Genomic DNA, 16,260 nt, shown 5'->3' on the forward strand with positions numbered 1-16,260 from the left:
GTCGGTGTGTGCCGGTCACTGAAGGTGACGGGTGCGCGGGGGGACGGAGCGGCACGGGGACCGGGACCGGGCCGGTTCGGAGGACGGGGCGGACGAGAAGAACTCTGGAGGTGTGCGGGAGCCCGGAGCCATGAGGGAGCCCGGGGCCGTGAGGGATCCCGGGCCCGGCGCGGCCGCAGGCCCCGTGGGCGGGACCCGGCGCGGCCCCGCCCGGCGCAGCGTGGCCATGGCGGCGGCGGCGGCGGCGCGCGGGGCCCTGGCGGGTCGGTACCGGGGCGGTGTCGCGGTCGGTGTCGGGGCCGGTGTCGGTGTCGGTGTCGGTGTCGGTGTCGGTGTCGGTGTCGGGGCGGGGTCGGGGGTCTGTGGCTGGGACGTTCGTGCTGAGGTTCTCCCGTGTGTCCCCGCAGGGATCCTGCGCCGCTGGGCCCCCCGCGCGCTCCCGCTCTGCGGCCCCTCCGCCCGGTGCGTCGGGCACGGACCGGCTCCGGCCCCCGCCCCGCTCTGGGCCCCGCGGCTGCTCGGCGAGAACCGGCCCCGGGCAGGGACCCCCTCGCTGCTCAGCAGGTGCGGCTGCGCGGCTTCTCCCTCGTGCGAAAAACTCTTAAAAGGCGTTTCAGATACATATGGAGGCGTTTCTCTCCATATGTCTCATATATATATACGTACTTAATATATTTTTTTATTTGTGTGCCGTATGTATCTTATATGCACTATATTGTTTCGTATAAATATAAATAATTTGAAGTACGTTTATATTAAAATATGTTTATACATAAATACATTTAAGAATATACATTTTATTCCACTGGCATGTGCATTCCATGAGACATACAGTGAATTTATTGTGTATCCTATAACATATATGTAACTTATCATCGTGTGTGTTAATATTGTTGATATAGTCTATGTTATATTTAATATAGTATGTAGTATTATATAACATATACAATATGTGTTGTATATATGTTGGAATTCCTCCAAATATATGTGAATATTATAGAATCACAGGTTGGAAATTGCCTCTAAGATCATCAGGCCCAACCCTTACCCCAGCACTGCCAAGGCCACCACTAAACCATGTCCTCAGGTGCCACATCTGCACAGATTTTACATCCCTCCAGGGAATGGTGACTTGACCATTGCCCTGGGCAGCCTGTGCCAGTGTTTGAGAACCCCTTCTGTGAAGAAAGCTTTCCCTAGAGCCAATCTAAACCTCCCCTAGCAAAACTTGGGGCCATTTTCTCTTGTCCTGTTTGTTTCTTGGGAGACTGACCCCATCCCCCATATATATATCTAAGATAGACAGACAGACAGACACATGTATAATATATGTCTGTCTGACACTCTTGGGCAGCTTTGCACTCTGCAGTGGGTCTGTGTTAGCCCCAAAGCCTCCCACCTCAGTCACCGTTAATGCTTGAAGTAGGAGGTAAATTAGGATGTTCTTTGCAGTCATATTTTACAATTAGCCTTGTAATCGCTACTGTTTCTCTTGCTGCTGATGGGTGTGGGACTAGATGATTTATGAGGTCCCGTCCAACTCAAACTATTTTGTGATTAATATTCTAAAAGTAATTTCTGAATCCGAGTAACAGCTGAATTTTGGCTTCTGAGTGTTTGACTGCTTTTGATTACTTTTAGAAAGAGGTGTTTCATTCCTGTTCTGTTTTCCTCCCCGTTTTGGGGTTGGGTTGTTTTTTTTTTAGTGTCACACCTCTACTTCCAAGTTTACTCCAGCAGCCAGTGAGGACCCTCACCTACTGCAGCTTACGGAAAGGAAAGAGGAAAAGTGTGAAATCTGTGGTCAAAAGGTTCCTCCGGCTGCACAATGGCCTCTGGGTTAGGAGAAAGGTGAGATTTTGTGGATAACAAGAGCCTGTTCTTTACAGTCAGTGTAAAGTGTAATTGTTTTCCTTCCCTTGGAAGGCAGTGGCTGGTGTGGAAGTTTAAAAAAGCTCTGAGAGAATTCCATTTTCCTGAAAGTGGGGGATTTACCCAGGTTTGCTGAGCAGTGTGGCTGAGTTTGTGCATTTGCAGTGACCTGCTAAGAAGTGAGGGGGTTTTTGTGTGTGTTTTCTCCTGACCAGGCTGGTTATAAGAAGAAGCTGTGGAAGAAGTCAGCTGCCCAGAAGCAGCGTTTGAGGGAGTTTGTGTTGTGCACGAGGACGCAGTGTAAACTCCTGGATAAAATGACCACTTCCTTCTGGAAAAGAAGGAACTGGTACATTGATGACCCCTACCAGAAGTACCACGACCGCATGAATCTTCGTGTGTAGAAATCTTGGGTTTGCACATCTCTAGGAAAGGGACAGTGGTTGTGTGGCGTGGTCTGGGGTTTGGAACATAAATCTGCAATGCCTGTACTTTTTAAAAATAAACATGTGCATATCATCTGAGCAGAATTATGGGAATCAATGCCCAAAATAAAGGAATACTCGAGTTTATCTTCATCTGCAGTTTGTGTTTTACTTAGCAGAGGTCAGGCTGCTCATCTATATATTCTGATGTCTGGTGGCTTCCTGTCTTTGTCTAACATGGAGGAATACACTAAACAGGACTGAAAGTAAATAATTTAACATATTTAATCTTACTTTTTAAAAATAAATATGTTTAAATAACCCCACAATCTATTTTTGTGTATCCATACTTACTGGTGGCTCACTGAATAGAGTCTTCTGGGGAAGAGGAAAAAGGAGAGCACAGTCCATCTCAGCATTGTTGCCTGTCACAGTAACACACTTGTTGCCTTGTGTCCATACTCAAAAGCATAGGAAGAAAAAAAAAAACCCAAACCAGAGTTTCATAGCTACATGCTGGTTTTATAACTGGTTTTAAAATGTATTGGCCACCAGCTTTCATTACAGGACTCACATTTTGTGTCATCTGTTGGTTTTTTGAGTAGTAGATTCTATGTGTCCTGCATGACATCCTCAAGCAGGCAAGTCAGAGTAATTTCTTGTTTATTTTTCCTTTAAGCCTAACTACACCTCACACTGCACATTCCTGGTCACACATAAAGGGAACAAACCCAAAGGTTTATCCTGGGTTCTGTTTGGAGTGAGTAGATCAACAAGACCCTGGTTTTGCTAAGGGTTGGATCAGATGTTTTCTCTACAAAACTGATTCTCCAGCAAGTGTATGAAAGCAGTACTTTAAAGCATTCCCTGTTAACCCATTTTTGAGCAGACAGTCCCTGGTTATCATCCTCAAGAGCTGTCTGTAGAGCAGTGGGGGTTTGCTGTACAAGGCTATAGCATTGCAATGAATTCACTAGTTACTCAGAGTGTTCAGTAGCTGTATTTTGTTCTTTTTCCAGTTCATGATACAGAAAGTTCTGAAGGACATGCAGCATTTAGTGAATACATCTATATACAGTCAGCCAGAATTCAGATAAAAATAATACAGCGATCAAAGTGATTATTCTGGCCTGCCAGATACATTGAACAGACTAAAGATGTTTGGTTTTGTTTTTGTTTTTTTTTTTTTTAATAAAGAAAAGATTAAGACTTTATTCAAGATGTATATCAAGCAGTATAACAAAACCAGCAAAACATCAACCTTTGGAATACTGTTGTAATGGCCATCCTTGTGAGGCATCAAGTGTACCATTGTATCACAGACCTTTTCTACCCATCACAGGAAAGAAATCACACCAAGTGCACAATTATGAGCCTTAAACAGTTTGTCTAAATGCAAATCCCAACGTGTTCTCTGCTAGTTCAAATGTGCTGGATGCAAAACAGGTACCTGAAACTAACAGCAAAAGGGAGAGTGTGGGTGAGGAGCACAAGGGTTCATCACGACACGAGCAGCCAGAGGCAGCAGGTTGTTTACAGGAGGAGCATCATCTCTCTCCAAGCAGCTTTCTCGCTCCTAGCAGGAATAAATTTCCTGATTCTCTTTCCTTCTGTGCTGAGTTTGCACTTCCACAAGGTTTTTAGGTTGATTCATTCCAGGGTGACAGGGACGCACATGAAGTCTGTCTTGTTTTTGATGGGATCCTGATTCAGCAGTTGGTGACTGTTGGAGCTGCACTGACCCTGACCCTTATGGCAGGAGAGGAGGCACAGAGGGCTGCCCTGGGCTGCTCTAGGCTTATTCTCTTCATAACTGAGTGAATTTATTGTAAATAGGGGAGGTCATTCACAGGCCTGTTTACCACAGACCATCTCCAGCTGCAGTTTCCTTCCCCTCAGCCTCAGTTTTATGTGCTTAAAATAATGCACGTTTCACTGGAGCATTGAGATGGATAAAGGCTGTTTCCTAGGGCTGACCTGTTCTCTCCACTCTCCTGGCCCTCTCTGAGACATCAGGAGGTGTCTGCCTGCCCTACAGGACTGATGGTAGGAGCCAACTGCCTTAAAGGCCCCAAAACTGGGCTTTCTAAACTAAGCCAGATCTGCTATTTCAAACCATCAGCTGAAAGATTGCTTGATTTTAGGAGGGGAGATCTGGAAGTGCTCAGCCAGCCTGCACACTCTGAGCTGGAACAGGAAGGGAAATGAGAACTGCTCCTTTCCTACACATGCCTAGATAGCATCCATCCATCCATCCATCCATCCATCCATCCATCCATCCATCCATCCATCCATCCATCCATCCATCCATCCATCCATCCATCCATCCATCCCTGCCTCCTCTCCGGTGCCGGGTCCTGCTCACCCTGGTTTGCCAGGAGGGGTCACCAGCAGCGCAGGAAGGCGACTCACCAAACCCGGCTCGCTCCCTGGCAGAGGCTCCAGAGAAAAGCTGGAACAAAAGACTTCACGGGTGGTGATGATCCGGAATGAACACACCCAGGCCTTACACTGAACTGACAGACTTGGGGCAGCCCCTGTAAACAACCTGTGCGAGGAAGGTGAGGAATCAAAGCGAGTGGCCGTTCTCGTCTGTACAGAGCACTGGAGCACAAGGAGCACAAGTGCACGAGGTCAGGCATTCACATGTCTGTCTATCTATACACAAATATACAGCTCCGTTGATAATACATATTTTCTTCTCCAGAGATATGAAAAGGTTTATTTTTTTCTCATTTATACAGTGAATGTTTTGAGAGATATAAGGCAACTCCCTTGTCAACATTTCACCTCAGCACTTAAGAAATGCTAAACAGTCAAGTTTACAGTAAAACAGCAGATTAGACACACATTAAATAGTTTAGTGAGAATCCATGTTAATACAGCATATCTGAGATTAGAATTTGTCAGATGTTATGCAGCTCTACACTGTTGGGGTTTTTTGGCATAATTGAGTGCAAACTTGTCAGCTTCTTTTTTTATCTTACAGCAGCCCATTGCATAGCAGGAAAACATGGCTTGCTTGCAACAGGATTTTATTTTCTGCTAACAGTGCAGGCAGTTTTCCTATTTCTTTTTAATGTTAGCCAAAAGAAATCAAATAAACTCTAAAGCTGCTTAGAAGTAAAATACATAAGCTTAGCTTCTCAAAGCTTTTGCTGAGTATCTTCCAGGGACTGACTCTTCTGTAACTGCTCTTTAGACAGGTTTATTTGGTTCTTTTTTTATTTACTTTCTGAAGAATTTTTCAAAATTTGCAAAATATGACTGGATCAGCACATATAAAGGAAATAAAATTCTCAGGTAATGAGGCCAAATACTGTGGCAGACACAGGAAATATCTATTTGCTTTTTCCATCCCCTAGCCAGGTCAGATAAACATTTCTGTGTGCGTGTAATTTATTTCTTTCTTCCCCACACAAGTTGGAAGCTGTGGGGGTGACCTCAGGGATCCACCAGATGGGCAGCTGGGATATGGATGCACACCCAGCAGAGAAATGGTTTCAAAGGCCACTTCAGAGTTATCTCTAAGCCTGGCACACTCCAGCTGGCTGTTGGCACCCTGGGCTGCTGCACCTAAGCGAGATGAACAGTGACACCATGGAGCCCCTGTGCTGATCCACTGGTGATGGCACATCCTACATAATGCTAAATGCTTTTCTAGTCTATGTGACAGGTCCAAGAGCAAACACAAAGGGTCACGTAATTAACTTATGTGTGAATCTCACATGCTCAACACTTACAAGAGACACCAACTTGAAGCACAAATACACAAACCCTACCATGTCTTCCTCTTCTTTTATATTTCTCATTTATATATGGATACAAATACACCACTCCATCTGGTTCTTGTGGTTCTAACCAAACTCCATGCTACAGGAGAAACTCCAGGCTTCAAAAAGCAGCTCAGACCCAGCACCCTCCTCTCCTCATGCAAACAGAACAGCAGCCCCTCAGCAGCAGAGCAGAGTGCTGGGACTGGCACTGTTGCAGCAGGGGAGAAAGGTGAGTTTACCCCTGGAAGTGCATCCCTAAAGCAATTCTAATTTCTGTTACTGCAGCTTGCTCAAGCCTGGCTTTCTCACACTTTAAAACTCGCAATAGAACATTGGCCACAAATGGTGGGATTTAGTTCTTCTATGCATCGTTTTCCACAAAATACTCCCCTGGCTCAGGCTGATCAAAATTAGGACTCCCCCTTCATTACATCATTGAAACCATTTTTTTTTCTCTTGCACATCTCTTCCTCATCCTCTGTAAGTGGCTCTGTCTCTGTGGGTTTAGCACAATGATTTTCTCAGAGCATGTGATTTACTTTCAGAAAAACGCAGTTGCAGCTCAGCTTTCGCTAACAAATCTTGGACATTTTGTACAGTCAAAGTACTTTGACATTTGTTACATCATTCACAGTCTTGAGGAGGAAGGGAGGAAAGAGAAATCCACGGGTTCTGCAAATCCACTTCATCCATGATAAAGCCATAAATAAATACACTGTCAATGTAGCATCATGAGTAACTGATTATTGTTGTTTCCGCTGGGCATTCACAGAGCAAGAGCAATGCAGACACAAATGAAACTGTAAATGTACACTGTGGGTGGGTGCACACACTGCAAACCAAACCAGGACCCCTCACCTGCAGGTGCCTGCCAGACTGTCCTACCCACATCAGGGACAAATGCCAGCAGTGTGTCACAGAAGGATGCGGAGAGAGGAGGGAGAAAGGCCATGTCTACAGTGCTGTACATCAAAGCACATCCATCCCACTGCTGTTTCCTACGTTATGAACGAGTAGCTCTTTAAGGCAGAAGAGAGACATTCTGTGGATCTTGGTGCTATTGGCTCATTGCACTCACATTGTTTCAGTGGCAGAGGACGAGGTACTTTTCTTCCTGAAGCGAGGTCTAAGGGTCCTAGGCGGTGCCTGCAGAAAAGCAAGATAAAACTTCAGAGGAATAAGAAGAAACATCTTTTTTTTCTCACAACTCACCCATCTTTGTGCGACCTCTGTGACAAGGATCCCATTCTATGCATGAAGTAATGCAAAAGTTTTGGCCCTGAAGATCAGTAATGAATGACCAGGCGAGGACTAATCTTTAAGTAACCTGTTGTATACCCAGGTTATATCAACACCTTCCCCTCTGGTGCTTGGTTAGAGGTGTGGCTAAAGATTGCTAACAACACAACAGTTGGAAGAGCCAGGTCAAACTGGTGCCATTTGCAGCAGCTCATGGATCTTGAGATCAAACTGGTGGCAGGGAGCCAGCTCTGGTGTCTCCCAGCCCATCCTGCCCTGTCCAACCCATCCACAGCTCCTCAGAGGGTACAGCTCATGGCATTACAAAGCTGAAGGGTCTCCCAAGGTGAAACACACCAGGCCTGTAATTCTCAGAACTCTTTAAAATCACCCTCTTGGGAAACAAGCCAGACAAAATCTGCAGAAATTATTTTAGGAACCAGCTATTGGAATTCTGCTTTGTAGTCAGCTGGTGCAGAGCTGTTACAAGAAGCCCTGATTGCCCAGGAGGAGGCAGACCAACCCCATGGATTTGGTTTCTTGTGGTTAACCCCGCTCTCCAGACTCAGAGAGACATTAGTTAGGCTAGCAAACTAATGAAAGAAAAAACCACAGTTTGCAGTGTGTACTTCTCTCAGAAGAGTTCTGGTGTGGCATTGTGTCTCATGAGCTTCACAACAAGAAGTGGTTATCAGATGTTGTAACAGATCGTGGATTCTCAGTGTGGAACCCTGTCACTGCATCAAGTAACACTGCAAGGTGTGGCAGGCTCTTCTACTCCATTTACATCAATATCCAAAGCCTTGCTTTCTTAATAGCATTAACTTATATTTACCTGTCAGGGCCTGACAGGACCAAAGCAAGGGCTTTGTCATTTCTGTTTTATAGGACATTCAAACCCAAGACTGAGCCATGTTTCTGCATTCCCATGATGCAGCAAGGTATAAATATTCATATAGACAAGGGACTGCAGCACGGTGACGTTTTTAGACTCCACATAAATCTCCGTATTTTCTAGCTTGACCATTAATCAAAGTAGTTTCTCACAGAGATGGGATTAATCCAACACTTCACCCCATCTTCCAAGACTGAAATCGTACCCCAGGTCCCCACGGTGAATCCCCCACAGCACAATAGATTTGGATGGGATGGCTGTGCCCAGAAAGTACAGCTGGAGCAGAGGTGAGGAGCAAAGCCGCTATGCATGGCAGTAATGGATCCCACACCACAGCTGACTCCATAGCTGCTGGCTGGGAGTAGCTCTCTGTAGACCAGGAGCCCAGGGACACAGCCAGACAGCTAGAGCAGTACCTCCTGCAGCCTCGGAGAAGGCTGTTCTTTGGGAAACCATGTGGCTCTTAAAGCAAAGCTGCCATTAACTACACAGTCAAGACTTTTAAACGGGGCATGAACAGCTGTGCCTCCTTTGGCAGGCCACTGGACAGCTCTGGGAGTAGCTGGAGAGGCTGCACCTTTCCATGGCTAGAACAGAGCAGCCCGGACTTTGGTGAAAGTCCCACAGGTAGGACAACCCAGCAGAAGGGATTGCACCTGCTGACCAAACCACACTGCTCTGCTCCCTCACACTGAACCAAGGGAAGGAGGGAACCAACTCAGCTTCCCACAGGTGGAGATCTCAGCTGCTGGCTGTGGCTCCATCCACCCTGCCCAGATCTGCAAGGAGTCTTTGCCTACAGCATCTCCCACAGAGGTTTTATTTCCTCCATAACAAAACATTGCTAAAATTTTGGCAAATCAGAGAGTGAGATCTGCATTTCCTTTAGTTCGTTTCCATGAAGCAACTTAAAGTGTATTTAGTGAGTTTATCCCAAACAGAGGTATTTGTTCTGTTGAAAATTCCAGTTGAAGAATCAAGGAATGTCATAAGAAGGAGGAGCCTTGACAACATGGAAGTACCTCAAGGGGTTGATCCTTCTTTTTGGGCCTTTTGTTCATGGATGCACAGTCATTTTCTTCATCATCTGAGAACACTGAGCCTTTTGTTTCACAGTTTGTCTCAGGTGGCTTCTCATACCTAATATCCACACTTATTTCACCTATTTAACACAGCCATTTGCAGCCTAAATGTGAAGACACAGGATGAGGAAATCAGTGATGGATTGATTCACACAAACATCACTCACTGCAAAGCCATGCATCTTCCAGGGATTAATAGACAGAAGGGTCACATATCACACTCTAATAATAGCAGCTGTGGGGTTAGAAATCAGAAGGCTCTAGTTTAAAAAGCCATTATAAAGTCTATTTTTATTATTTTCCACAGAATTGAGACTAAATTCACAGCTTCTGATGTTTGGGAGGTTGACACTAGAAAGAGATTTTGTTTGTTTGTTTGTTTGTTTGCTCAGGGATAAATAAGATAACTGATTTCTTGAATTGCTGTTTCCATCCATAGCTCCTGCACCTACTGCTTTTTTAGAAGACTCCAAATGGGTGTTGAAGTCCTCTGGTAAGCACAGAGAGATCTGCCTGGGATGCAGAAATAGGAAACACAGCAGCACTTACAGACTTGAAACTGAGAGTGGTCAAGGCAAGCACTCAGTCTGAGATCCACTGAAGTTCACAAAAGGCTTCACCAGGCATTGAATGGACCCTCAGCAAGTGGGTGTGTTGCTGAAAAACCCATGAAGGGAAAGGTCTCTCTTCTGTCTCTCTGGAGTAAATATGGTAGAGCTTTAGTTCTGCTGATGGACTTAAAGGCAGTTTATTGCCTCATAACTACAGAGCAGGAACACTTGGTGGTTCTTATCCTTGTAACTTATGGCATGACCTTTGTGGGACTGGTCATGTTACACAACACAATCCACTTGCTGCCTAAATACAGATAGTTAATGAGACAGTATTTTTAATGACCAGTCCAATACAAAAGGTACAGAAGAGGAAACTCAACATGACCAAGTTTCCTGCTCTCCATAGTTTCTTACCAACAGGGTTGGAGGTTTCTGTTTACTGAGAGGGCTTATCTGATTCTGAAACATGGTGGGAGTGGAACTATTTGCTGTTTAGGCAGCACTAATCAGAATTACTGTGTCTAAACTTTGTTGCATGAATATACATAGAAATAATGCTCTGTGCTTCTTGTCTCAGCCTGCCTGTAAGAGTCTGCTGGACCAAAGACTAAACCCCAAAGACTGAAACCAAGAGGATTCTTAGACATCTAATACTTACTAATCCCTTTTTATTCTTAAAGCCCAAAAGAACTGAATTCTTTGACAGCTCTTTCAGTTGGGTAACAGACAAAGGGGAAATGATTTGGCTACAGCAACACCACAAGTCATGAGCAGGTCACTGGGGCTCTCTCCAGTGCCAAATAAAAGTCAGCAGCTAATCGCTCTCAGCCCACAGGATGCAGCTGCTGCTCGAGACAGCAGCCTGTGCACACCATCCTCTGCCCACTGACCCCGTGTTTCTACCCCTTTATCACCATTCACATGGGCAGGCTGGAAGACATCACTGCAGGTTTTCAGGAAGAGCTGGAAGTTGACTTTTTCCCCAGCTGTACTGAAGATGTTGATAGTCACGTTGCAGAGAGGCCCAGGATAATGCTGAAATGTTTTTCTTCTGTGTAGGACTGTAGTGTGAAAACTGCACTGTGGGGAGAATTAAATGTTCTCTAGACCACGTGGCAAAACAGTACAGGAATGTTTTGATTTACTGTTTTATCCCTCCACTTGGGAAGTGATCTACCCAGGAGCAGCCTAGCTTAGACCCTCTTGGATGTGGAAGCTGCTCTTTGCTGCCTGCCTGAGCCAAATCAAAATTTAGACAAGTTTAGTAGAAGTGGGTCAGGACTTCTTTTAATGGCCTCACTGAGGTTTGCACAGTGGCTCAACAACAGATCTCCAGCCATGTGCCACTGTGACCAGACAGGGGCTTTCACCAGGGAAAAGGGCTTTGAATGGGACAGGATGGAGGGGTGTTGGAGAACCATAGTTAGGGTGTTCAGTGACCAGAGAGAGGAGACACTGGCTGCTGAGGCTGAGTGGATAGAATCATGAAAATGTGCCCTGCTCCCATTCTACAACCAGCCACTCCACTGGAAAAGGAGACAGAAGGACCTGTCAGCCTGATAATGCTTCTGTGAATCCCATGGTTTTGCAGCATACATTGCTTTCTTCATTACTGGTCTCTCTCTTAAATTAGATGCTGGGCAAAAAAGATACCCAGGGGGCTCTGCCACCCATGTCACCTCCACAGCAAGCACAGACTCCAGCAGGCTTTTCCGTTCTCCCCATCAATCCAAGCATCACATCCATGTCCTGAAGCTGCTTCCATGAAGATCAAGAGGAGAGCTCAGCCTCCAAGGTGGCGCATACTGCTTTGATTCCTGCAGCTGAGAGGTCTGTAAAGTTCACTGGAAGTTCACAGGCTGATGCCCTCTTCTTCCCTGCTCCATGTTGTTGTGAATGGGACACTGAAAACCAGCCAAATGGGAACCAGTTTTGCTTCAGCCTCCCTGAACTGCAAAAAGGAAGATGGGCTGCCCCAGGCTTTTCCACTACTTTTCTGGCCATTGATGAGAAACAGATCTTGAATACACACAGCACTTTCCTTAAGACCTGAAAAAAGAAGGGAGGATTCCCTGCCCATCCTGCCTTGGGAAGGACATCTGTATTGTGAGCAACCCAAGCTCATATTGATCTGCCAGACTTTGTTCCATGTTTGTGGAAGCATTCTGCTGTTGTGGGATGGCAGAGAACTCATCTCTGAAGAGTGGCTGCTGTGTGAGCTCCAGCTCTGAAATTGTTATTTTTTGTGAATATGGTGATGTGATAAAAAACTGATTTTTTGACACCAAGAGAGTGAGTAAAAATGTAAAGCAGGGATTAACCAGAAGAACAAACACACATGTGAGGAACTGGTGAGAAAGGAGTAAGAGGTTTAAAGTGAATGAAAGGGTTCTGGGACACCAGATTTGTTACCAGAGAAGATAAAGACTGAAGAGCAAAGCACATTGTCGGGGCTGGAGTGTGCACTTTGAGGACAGCACTTGGCCTTGGGTGACCTCCTGTGTGTTTCTAAGAGCCATCTTTATGATCTGAGGCTGCGGGGCCTCAGGTCACTATCAGATGTCCCCAAAGTAGCAGAGTCAGCAGTGTCTGCTGTTCCAGGGAAGCAGCCAACAAACTCAGGGACTGTCACAGCCAGGAGGTGACTGTGTAGAAACATGGATCATACACCAGACCTTTGCCCTGACTCTGTTTGGGAGACGGTCAGCCCCCCTCCCAGGGCAGGCTGTGTGTTAGGTGTCTCCACCTGTTACATTTATGGCTCCACATCTTTGTGTGAAGGGGCTGAATTGCTGCAGAAGTGGGAAATGGGCTGGTGTTCCAGGACTAAAGCTGCTGCTGCCTCTTGCAAACACCTTTTCAGTGTACAGACCAGATTACACTCCTCTCTCCTAAAAAGCAAGACAGAATCTGACTGTAAACAGTCTAAGGAAACGGATCCCTTAATTCCATTTCCTATCATTCCATCATAATTCCTCTCATAAGGGAAGTGATACAGCCAACACATTGTGTGGGAAGCCCTGAAAATGGGCACACTTCAAGTTAAAGCAGACATTTTGAGTGCTCTGCAGAGTTGGGATCTGAGCTGCTAATGCACTTCAGGGAACAACCCAGCATGGACCAGGAAATGTAGGGCCAGATCATTGCAATCTTTGATCTTTGTGATTCAACAAGGCTAAGAAATTTCAGCTGCAAAACTCTTTCTAAAGCAATATCTGGGATTTAGCTGTGCGCTGTTTTTTCAGCAATCACTTTGGTTCAGACTCTGTTCTATGGTGTAGCAAATTCCTGTGGATTTTCTTGAGTACAACAGAAGTCAGGACCTGGCCCACTCTAAGTGCAAGTGAACAAATGACTTTGATATAGATCCTCTGAAAAATCTGGACACTTAAGTACAGTGACAGTGGGAATCAGGCAACTTTGACATTGGACCTCCCTTTATTTTGCTTGGCACAATACATCTTTCTCCGATCACTTTAATTCCTGAGGAACAGTGGGGAAAACCACAATCGCAGACTACACAAATCAAGACCAAGGTATTGTATTATTGAAATGGAAGGTAAAGTCATTCCAAAGTTAAGCCTTTCCAGGGGATCATTCATATAAAGAGGTTTGCACACCACTTAATAAGAACAGATATCTATTATACGATGGCCATCAGCTTCTTTCCCCTGCAACAAAGATAAATTCACCATCATTTCCAAAAGACATTGACCCAAGTCCTGTACTTCCCCAGCAGTTTTCATTGCCAAACCAAGGAGTTAGGAGCAGCCAACTACACCAGCACACACTGCCCAGGAGCCACCAAACAGAGGCAGACATCCTTTCCAAAGCTGGAATCAAATGCAACCAAAGCAAACAAGCCTAATCACATCAACAAAGTCATCCGTTAATGAAAACACATCCCACAAATGAGTGAATTGTTAAGTGCTAGTCTATTCCAAACACCTCAGAGGAAAATTCATGCAATCTGTAACACTTACATCAAAGTCCCATAATATTTACATAGAGAAAAAGAAAGAATAAACTGTTAGGAGAAAACATTTGGGTGCAGAGGGGGAAGGAACATTGTTTCAGAACACAGAAATATTCATCTTTGCTTTTATAATATCTGTCATTCAGCTGGAGTTTGTTAAACAACAATTAATGTTTTAACTTTCTGCTGGTAAAATGCAAATGTACTTAAAAACTACTGATTTTCTGTGAATTTTTTTTTCTTCCCTGAAATAACCAAAATAAATAAGAAACTATTTCTAAATCTCAAAAAGAAAATCACAAATTGCTATTCAGAAATACCAATCCAAAGTGATCCAAACCAGCTGTATAAAATTTTCTTCATTTTATGGAAATTTTAAGGGGAAAAAAATGCCTAGAGCAACAGAAAACTGTTGTTTGTTCTTTAAGTTCAATACGGTTAAAAAAAATCCCCCGAATGAGAGCTGGAAGCAAAACTGGCTAAGAACCAAAATAAAATCACCTCCACCATTTAATTGAATTAGTTCAGAGATGTACAATCAGCCCCCTTGACACAAAGTCAATTAGTGTTTTTAAAGCACTTTCCACTGTAATAACTCATGTGCACTTCTTGGCATACCACAAAGAAGGGGTTGGATTCAGCCAATAGACCAAAAAGGTGATTTGGTTAAAGCACAATTAAGGTGATTCGGTTAAAGCACAATTAAGTGGATGTCCCATCGAGATCCTGGGTGAGCTGCACTGCTGGCTGTGTGTGATCTGTCACCTTGTGGAGCACAACCCTGCAGTGCACACCCAAACCAGACCCATTCATCACTAATTTCCCTGCACATTTCTTACACTGCCTAAGGCTTCTGATCAGCATTTTAGTATTAAATGCCCCCTCAAATACTTGCAGTCCCAACAATTCTCCTGAAACACAGCTGATTCTTCAATTCATGATATATTTATTCTCTGCAAGAATTAAAAAGGTTTCTCGCTCTCAACCATGTCTCAGGTCTTTGCAACAGCACCTAAGAGATGTCAGTTGAGAGAACGCCACCAAACATAATTTTGTTACTCCTTAAATGCCGGTCCCAAGCAAGATTGTTTAATATTGAACAGCATTTAAGCATTTGCCAGGCGCTGCCAAAAGACAAACAAATATCTCTGGAGATTTTCACTCTGTCCTCTCTGAAAGGTAAAAAGAGCTCTTATATAATTGTACCACTGTTCCTGAATGCTGCAGCCTGACTTTCCACAGAACACAAAGGAGATAAATCAGAAACTCGGATAAAGACCTGGGAAGAGTTCTACCAGCAAAGGCCTGGCCCTGAACAAAAGCAAGAGGAGCTGGCTGGCATAGGAGCTGTCAGAAAGATGTGCCGGAGTACATCTGTCAAACAGGCTTGTATTTTAGTGAAGCTGCCCAGAGCAGAGGAGGATGAATGTCCTGAATTGCATCAATGCTTTGTCACGTGCAGACCGTGAGGCCAGTGGGAGTGATCCAAATGGGCAGGAAAGGGCTCTCCTGTGGAGCCAACAGCTTCAGCACAGAGAGGCCCACCACTGCTGACAAGGACAGTCCTGCTCCAGAACACAGGAGCCCATCAGCACCCAGCCCACCACCACTGCAGACAGGGCCAGCTCCAGCTCAGGGGGCTCAGGCTGTGCTCGGCCTGGCCTCCAGGCACTGCAAAAATGCACACTCCATGGCACCCGCAGGCCTCATACTCAGGACACCTTCTCTCAGGATACCATCTAAGGAGCAGAATGCTTGGACTTTTGCTCCACCAGCCTGTGCTCTCCTAAGAGCTGTGGAGGTTTCTGTCAGTCAGACAGTGAAATAATTGAGTTTTACCTGCAAGAGCATTAAGGCAACTGCTCCTGCCAAAAAGACTGCACCACGGCTCTAAAGCAGCCTTTAATATCCCTGCCTGAGGAAAGACTTGACTATCTGCCCATTTAGATTATAAACTCTTTGGAAATGGGAATTCTTAATGATGGGACTCTGAAATTGGCAACACGAAAGTTTGCACCAAGAAAAGATGAGTGCCAATTGCTCAAGGCAACTTAGCCCTAGCTAAACAAAATTAGATTCTTTCTTCCCCCAGCTTTTTGTGGCATTGAAAGATGTTCACGTGACGTAGTCAGCTCTCCAAGCCACCAAAGATGCACTTACAAAGAAGCATTTTAATGGCAGGCCACTGTCTGAGAGTGCATTAATGCATCTATTGCCTTGGAGACAGAGAAAGGGCAGCCTGTGGAGACAGAATGAACCCTCTATGACATAGAGCCTCAAAACATCCCTATAGACATGGTCTAAGGGACTGGATTATGTTGGAAAAGGGGGCAGGAATAGTAAAACAAGCCAGTGTGAAAGACAGGGTACGCAATTTCAACAAGGTCAAAATTACTTTGGGTCCAATTCATAAACATATTGGACTGATTGCTGCTTTAGCA

At 45.0% G+C, this 16,260-nt stretch overlaps 2 protein-coding genes across 4 annotated transcripts in view; one reads left to right on the top strand and one right to left on the bottom strand.

Moving 5' to 3' along the window:
* The first annotated feature begins 210 nt into the window (after positions 1-210).
* MRPL35 (mitochondrial ribosomal protein L35) lies at positions 211-2,444 on the top strand. The gene is made up of 4 exons (XM_066185357.1): positions 211-263; positions 408-564; positions 1,707-1,851; positions 2,088-2,444. The coding sequence occupies exons 1-4, from the start codon at positions 227-229 to the stop codon at positions 2,274-2,276; spliced, it is 528 nt and encodes a 175-aa protein (XP_066041454.1). The 5' UTR covers positions 211-226; the 3' UTR covers positions 2,277-2,444.
* An 834-nt stretch (positions 2,445-3,278) lies between these two features.
* Positions 3,279-16,260, bottom strand: part of REEP1 (receptor accessory protein 1) — a 67,652-nt gene continuing 54,670 nt past the window's right edge. For all 3 annotated transcript variants that reach the window (XM_066185354.1, XM_066185353.1, XM_066185356.1), the window contains 2 exons: positions 9,230-9,369; positions 3,279-7,219 (listed from right to left, as the gene is read on the bottom strand). In XM_066185354.1, the coding sequence (XP_066041451.1) occupies positions 7,148-7,219; positions 9,230-9,369 (212 nt within the window). In that variant the 3' untranslated portion in view covers positions 3,279-7,147. The remainder of the gene's footprint in view (positions 7,220-9,229; positions 9,370-16,260) is intronic.

The sequence above is a fragment of the Chamaea fasciata genome, unplaced genomic scaffold (genome assembly GCF_029207755.1).
Source record: "Chamaea fasciata isolate MVZ Bird 193981 ecotype frontalis unplaced genomic scaffold, bChaFas1.0.hap1 SCAF_6, whole genome shotgun sequence".
NCBI classification, from domain to species: domain Eukaryota; kingdom Metazoa; phylum Chordata; class Aves; order Passeriformes; family Sylviidae; genus Chamaea; species Chamaea fasciata.